The sequence below is a fragment of the Lonchura striata genome, chromosome 10, assembly GCF_046129695.1.
Source record: "Lonchura striata isolate bLonStr1 chromosome 10, bLonStr1.mat, whole genome shotgun sequence".
Classification (NCBI taxonomy): domain Eukaryota; kingdom Metazoa; phylum Chordata; class Aves; order Passeriformes; family Estrildidae; genus Lonchura; species Lonchura striata.
The window spans coordinates 2398748-2405930 of record NC_134612.1 but is presented as its reverse complement, the minus strand read 5'-3'; the positions used below and the strand labels follow the sequence as shown (position 1 = coordinate 2405930).

The window sequence follows — 7183 nt, the reverse complement described above, 5'->3', positions numbered from 1 at the left end:
GCCTCTGGGACGCTACTAAAGTCCCAGCACCTGAGCGGCACGCTGGTGGCAGTGGCTGTGGTTACCTGGCTTCCCGGCAGGGCTGTTACACTGCGGCTGCTGCACGGACAGCGAGCCAGCCCGTGGCCTCCGCCGCCGTGCAGGTGCAGCCGCTCCGGGTCCTGGGCTCGCCGTCCCCGGGGGCACAGCACCGACCCTCGGAAAGGTCCCTGTCCCCGCACAGCCTGCCCAGCCTCCCTGGGGAACCTTCTGCTGCCAGAGGGGCACTTTGCAACCATTATGGGTTTTATCTCAGCAGTTGTTTTCCCACGACTGCGAAGACGAAATTTTAATTGCCGGGCTGTGAGGCGAGGAGGGGGAGCGCCTGTGGGCGGAAAGGCTGACGGCGGAGCTTGGAGCTGCCGGCAGCGGGACAGCAGAGGGCACCAGACGCTCCGGCGGAGGAAATGGGGAATAAATGAAGCGCTGGGCTCGCAGGGGCTCACTGAGGGCTCAGCACTGCCGGCTGTGGCAGCCCGGGGCGGCGCTGACAGCACGGCCGGCGCGGATCCCGGCCCGCCGCCTCCCTGAGGAGCCGGCCCCGCGGAGCAGGTAAAGCCTCCAGGGCAAAGCCTCCCTGGAGCCCCCCTGGGCAAAGCCTCCCTGGGTAAAGCCTCCAGGGCAAAGCCTCCCTGGGCAAAGCCTCCCTGGGTAAAGCCTCCCTGGAGCCTCCCTGGGCAAAGCCTCCCTGGGCAAAGCCTCCAGGGCAAAGCCTCCCTGGAGCCTCCCTGGGCAAAGCCTCCCTGGGCAAAGCCTCCAGGGCAAAGCCTCCCTGGAGCCTCCCTGGGTAGAGACCCCTGGGCAAAGCCTCCCTGGGCAAAGCCTCACTGGGTAAAGCCTCCCTGGAGCCTCCCTGGGCAAAGCCTCCCTGGGTAAAGCCTCCCTGGGCAAAGCCTACCTGGGCAAAGCCTCCCTGGGCAAAGCCTACCTGGGCAAAGCCTCCCTGGAGCCTCCCTGGGTAAAGCCTCCCTGGGCAGAGCCTCCCTGGGCAAAGCCTCCCTGGGCAAAGCCTCCCTGGGTAAAGCCTCCCTGGGCAAAGCCTCCCTGGGTAAAGCCTCCCTGGGTAAAGCCTCCCTGGAGCCTCCCTGGGCAAAGCCTCCCTGGGCAAAGCCTCCCTGGGTAAAGCCTCCCTGGGTAAAGCCTCCCTGGGTAAAGCCTCCCTGGAGCCTCCCTGGGCAAAGCCTCCCTGGGCAAAGCCTCCCTGGGTAAAGCCTCCCTGTCCCACAGCGCTGCAGAGCAGGTAAAGCCTCCAGGGCAAAGCCTCCAGGGCAAAGCCTCCCTGGGCAAAGCCTCCTGGGCAAAGCCTCCCTGTCCCACAGCGCTCTTGGGCCGCGCTCCGCGGCTCCGCCCGCCGCCGCCAGCCCGGCGCGGCTCTGCTCCGCTGCTCCGTCTGCTCCGCGCCCGCTCCCCGGGCTCCGCCCGGCCGCAGCTCCCGCTGCTGCTCCCAGCGTGGCGCAGCTGCCAGCGCACGGCCGCGGAGCGCCACCAGCGCTGTGCTCGCACGGGCTCGGTGCGGCTGGCTTGTCCAGCCCGGAGGGCTCAGCTGCTCCTCAGCAGATCGCGCTGGCAGAGTGGCTTTTTCACTGCCAGGTGACCGCAACAGGCTGCCAGGGAGCGGCTGCAGCATAGGCTGAAACCACAGAGTGGCCAAAACCTATGAGGCTGAAAGCCCAAGAGCACCAGGACGCCAGCTGTATGTTAGTTCCTCCGTGAATTCCGCCCTAAAAATGACTTTATGCCTGGGGTTCAGTACTGCCATACCAGTTGCTGTGCTAGGGCAGGTGTTATGCTTTCCTCTGGGGTTGCCAGGTCTGTCTCCCAGTCTTGGACAATAGAAACAGTTCACTTACTTAATGCAATAATCTATATTCACTATAATTTGCATGTTGATGTTTAGAAGCTGCTGACTTATAAGGCAATGTATTGGTAAGAGATTGTAGGAATTTGGGCATTTTCTGTGCCTGGCTCATTTTAAACACTTCCTATATGAGCTGCTCACAAAGTCAGATTCATCCTCTTTGCTGGTGGCAAATGCCCTGAGATATTTAAAGGAAGAGCAGGAGATAGTCTAAGTTCTCAGATTCATGTTTTCTGTCCTAGCAAAATTTTTGCTGCGTACCTTTGAAGGCTGAGATCAGATACGTTTTGCCCACTTTCCCTTCTTTCTCTGGAGGCCTGTTATCTACTAGGGCTGCTGGTACCCCTGTTGAGCTGTTCCTCCCCAGCAGAGGAATGGCTTTGTATTTAGGGGCACAAATCCTGCCCACAGCAGCCTACAGCAGTGTTCCCACTGCCCCCGGGAGCAAAGCTGCTGGGCTTGAAGGGCTCAAGCCCTGAGGATGTGCTCATGTCTGGCAAGACCCAGAGCAAAGCCACGGAGTGGCTTCAGCAGCAAAGCAAGGGCCATGGAGGGCAAGTGGGGAATGCTGCCCAGGGCAAATGGGGAGTGCTACACAGCTCTGGTGTGGGCTGTCCTAAAGCCAGTGGCTCTGACAACCACAGCAGGGGCAAAGATAACAACAAAAAAAGTCATTCTGCCTTGCTATGACCCAAACTGTTCGTACCAGGACTGGAGGGATGGTGAAGCAGGCTTAACCCTGCACCAGCAGCAAGACAGGGCTGTCTTGGTGTCTTTGTTCTGCCTTTTGTGGTAGCTGGCTGTGAGTGACAGTGTAACTTTGATGGCTGAGGGACTGATGAGCCACAGAACCCCTCCAGAGGCTGCCCACACGGGCAGTGCAGGGACATGAGGAGCTGCAGGGCCACGAGAGGGGGTACAGCTGCAGGACACTGCCACTGAGCTCAGTCTCATGCCTGCACTCTTTCCTTGCAGAGACAGCTCAACATGGAGAACTGCACTGGGAGAGTTGCATATGATATCACTGTGGTGCTGCAGCTGGTTGTGTACATCCCCGTGCTCGCTCTGGGGATCCCACTGAACGCAATTGCCTTCTGGGTCTTCTGCTGCAAAATCAAGAGGTGGACCGAGACCAAGGTGTACATGATCAACCTCATCGTGGCAGACACTTCCCTGCTCTTCACCCTGCCTTTCCTGCTATATTTTACCAAGTACAAACACCCCATAGACCAGCTGTGTTTAGCCATACAAAACATCTATTTTACAAACATGCCTATGAGCATCTTTATCATCACCCTGATTGCGATTGATCGGTACATTGCAATCAAGTTCCCTCTAAAAGCAAAGAATCTTCGATCCCCACTGAAATCAGCTTCTATCTGTGCCTTTCTTTGGATAGCAATGATAATTTATTCCAGTTTGTATCACACACTTCACAGTAACAATAGGGAAGATTGCTGCTTTCGGAAACAATCTCTTCTACCTAGGTATTCCTCTTTATTCTACACTATCTGTGGGTATTTTATTCCCTTAGGGATTGTGATTTTTTGCTCAGTACAAGTCATCAGATGTCTAAAGAAGAAGATGGCCACAAGCCCTCATGAGACAAAATTATTCCAGAAGGCCGTGCAGATAGTTTCTGTGAATTTGTGTGTGTTTGCCATCTGTTTCTCACCTTTCCACATCTCACTGCTCTTGCGGTTTGCAGTGGAAGTTGCTGGAGCTCATTCTCTGATACCGGGAGTTGTAACCTATATTAAGGTCTCAGCATGCTTAGCAAATTGTAACTGCTGTCTGGATGCATTTTGCTATTATTTTGCAGCCAAGGAATTTCCAGAGTTTTCTTCTATGTTCCCCAAGTGTATATTTATGAGGTCCAAGATGAACCAAGGTGAGGAGTCACAGCCGCCCACAGACCAAGTGATACTATGAACAAGGTGTAGTGCACAGCAGGTGTTGAGTGCCATAATGCTGTTCAAGTTTTGAGGCACAGGCAATGGAACCACATACAGTGTTTGCAATCATTGTAGGCATAGGCATATGTACAAAAAAGAGCAAACCCCTCCAAAGAGTCTGGTGTTAACTTGAATTTTGTCCTGCTGTCCTCAGTGACTTGACTCCAGCTCTGACTACCGTGTTGTATCATTGCATTGCAGCTCCAGGCGCCTCCTGGTGACAGCTTGTCTTGGTTGGCTTCATGGTCCTTCACTTTCAGTGTCTTCTCACTTGTAAACCTCTAAAAAATTTCCTCCGGGGGCTGCAAGCTCATTTTCTGATGATGTAAACGCAGAGACATTTAACTTCCTTAGTGACAACTGACATAGAGTTCCCCAAAAAGTCTGTCACCACGCAGTGACACTGGTTCGGACCACAGTCTGAAACCACTGACTAGACCTTGGTGAAATAAACATGCAAAGAGCTGTTCCCAGCACGGAAAGTGTCCATATCCAGACATTAGACCCTCCTGCTGTGCGTCAATTCTTGGGCAGGCAACACGGTGGAAACTACAGTGAGCAAGGGTGCCATAAAAACAGATGAAACTACTCAGGTGGTTCAGCTGGTAATTCATGTCCCAGTTTTCTTCACTGGTGTATTTTTAATGCTCTGGCACTACTGATATTTTACTGCAAGCAGAGCAAGTAGTGTGTGTGTATGTGACCAGTTTAACCATTGCACACTGTTTAGCCCTCGTTCTGCCTTCTAAATTCTCTTTTGAAAGACAGGAAAAGATATGGGAGACAAATAGTGCCTGATCTTATCAACTATCTACTGCTTAAGGAGATGTGTGAGTGTCACCCATTAACAAATATGCTGCAATTAATTCAGAATGCAAGGGGCTTCTTGACAGACATCTCTTACAATCCAGGCAAGTGGTGTTCAGCAAGGAAAAACACTTCTACTTCAGGAACAGCACAGAGGGCCTTCAAAAACATTTTTGGACCTAGGTTCCCTTCTGAGAACTTGCATCTCATTTCTTATAATGAATGTCTGTTCCAAAAATATTAATATGATTTTTTAATTATTTTGAAAAAAGAGATGAAGATTCATATCAACCTACTACAAACAGCTTGCTTATTTTTGCAATTCAGTCATGCTCATGTTTTCTTCCAGTTAACATGGAGAACTTGTTCAGTTTCCAGTGGGCTCCAAATAGGTCATCTACCCTGAAATACAGAAGAGTAATGCTTTTTATACATGTGGCCTCGCATATAAGTGTTCCTTTTTCTCATTGTAAAGGGGAAATTAGTTGACTTCACAATCTCTGTCATAATGAAGATTTTTTTTGCTGTTTACACTGAATGCAATGAAAACAAACAAAAAAAATCCATACTTTTGCAAGTGAAAATAAAGATGTGACATAGTAATATATCTATAAATAAATATTCATTTATTACCATTATACGTCATAGTCCTCTACTCTTAATGCTAAACCAGTACTGGAGATTGGGAGAAAAGACTTTGCTACTGAGATATAAGATCTGCCTTACAGCAGGGTATTTAACAGTGAAACCCAAGGAAGAACAAGGAACTTTCTGATTATCTGAAGATATATGTTTTACCTTGGACAAAAATTATTATCTGATTTATATGTCAGGTTTAGGATGGGTTTCTGGCATCTTGCTTCAGTCTGAAAAAAGCCTCAGCTCCCTGAGTGCTCCCAGTAAATGGAACAGATGAGTTTTCAGACCCTGGGCCACAACAAGCAACTGCTGGCCACCATCCAGCACTGCAATAGCAATCCAGGAGGATGGTGACACCCTTAACCCCAAATCTTTTCTACTTCCTAGCACAAAAGTCTGGGAAATGGTAGTGGGGACCAGCCACAGCTGCCCAAGTCCAAAAGCTGCTCCAAACAGCAAGGCTGAACCACTGCATTTTACCAACATTTCTGCAAGATAAAACTTTTCTGTCCCTTAAAAGAAAAAATTGCTAATAATGTTTTCTATTCAGGGTTGAGACAAAAAATATAAACAACAAACCACAAGGAAAAGCTTACAAAATAATTTGGAATCTTGCTTTCCCGTGAGTGAGTAAGTGAGTGAGTGGCCATTGGATATAGCATTTTTGGCCCACGTATGTATGGAAGGCAGGGGCTGGCATTGGACAGTATTTTGGGTGCCATTTGGGCAGGCCTGAAACCTGAGTTCTTCCAGAGGTTTGAGCTCCAGGGGGCTGAAGGACACATAGTGGGGAGCTGTGGGCTGGGTGGTGCTTTCTGGTGCTGCAGACATCTCTGATTTTGTTTCCTTGGCACAGCACAGCTGTTCCAGGGGTGAGCACTGCCCAGCAGCCTCCAGAGAACTCCACAAGCCCTGAAGCAGCACCAGGCTCTTGGGAAGCATGGGCTTTTCCATGCCCTGCCCAGTGTGTGTGCACACATAGCTGGTCCCTGGTGCTGCTGATGCCTTAGAACTTTAGCTTTTATGTTTTTCATATATTCGTAATCCTGCGGTTCTTTAGTGTATAACTCTAAACTCCACACACAGTGTGAGCTGCTGCTTTCCCATTTTGGGCAGACACAGCTATTCCTCTCCAGGCCTGGCAATCAAGGGCACCTCACTGCCTCAAGCCAGAGAGATGGAAACAAAAGTGAGTGGGGGGAGCAAACTGGGGATAAATTACTTCATTAGCTGAAACTGAAATTGGAAGATGAGCCCCCAATATGCAAATGGACCAAACTTATAGAAGTGTGAAAACCTGTGACCCATGGTCCATTTTTGGGTGTAGCCCCTGAGGGGCCTTGTCCACCCTAAAAGTTCCTGAAGGCTCTTCAATAAATATAACTGCTTTTTGTTCCCTTAATTTTGTCTGGCCTCTGTTTTTAGGTACCCTCAAAAGGCATTGCTGCAGGAGTGTGGGAAGGGTTGCAGCACAGGAGCCCTGACAGTGTTTTCTGTTGCAGGCAATTCTGTGCAGTGCTGGGGAAGGGGAAAGGGGAAACAGCCCCAACAGCCAGGGCTGGTCACTTTGAGGGATTGCTGCACTTAGTCTCAAACTGCCATTTGATGTGCTAAAAATAAGACTGACATGTTTTGCTCTCAACACTATAGTTCTCTCTTTTGGTCAAGATCTGCTGTTGCACCATCCCCTCTGGCCGTGAGAAAGGCAGGAAAGAAACCCTGCAGGGCAGAGGCCCTGCAGGGCAGCCCAGAGCCCTGTGTCCCTCTGTGTGTGTGGAGATGGTACCAGCACCCCTCCCATCCTGCCTGAGGCTCTGCCCCACTCCGACATTCCAGGGGCTGCAGCCAGCAGGACACAGGAATGCAGGAGAGATGGAGATTTTCC

General features: G+C 50.9%; 1 protein-coding gene across 1 annotated transcript; it reads left to right on the top strand.

The window, feature by feature from the left end:
* The first annotated feature begins 448 nt into the window (after positions 1-448).
* On the top strand, positions 449-4882 carry LOC110484860 (G-protein coupled receptor 35). Its single transcript, XM_077785548.1, has 2 exons — positions 449-591; positions 2873-4882. Exon 2 carries the CDS (start codon positions 2885-2887, stop codon positions 3827-3829), a length of 945 nt encoding a protein of 314 aa, XP_077641674.1. The 5' UTR covers positions 449-591; positions 2873-2884; the 3' UTR covers positions 3830-4882.
* Positions 4883-7183: the final 2301 nt, after the last annotated feature.

Coding starts and splice junctions, on each gene's coding strand:
- LOC110484860 (XM_077785548.1), top strand. CDS start 2,885: ATGGAGAACTGCACTGGGAGAGTTGCATATGATATCACTGTGGTGCTG.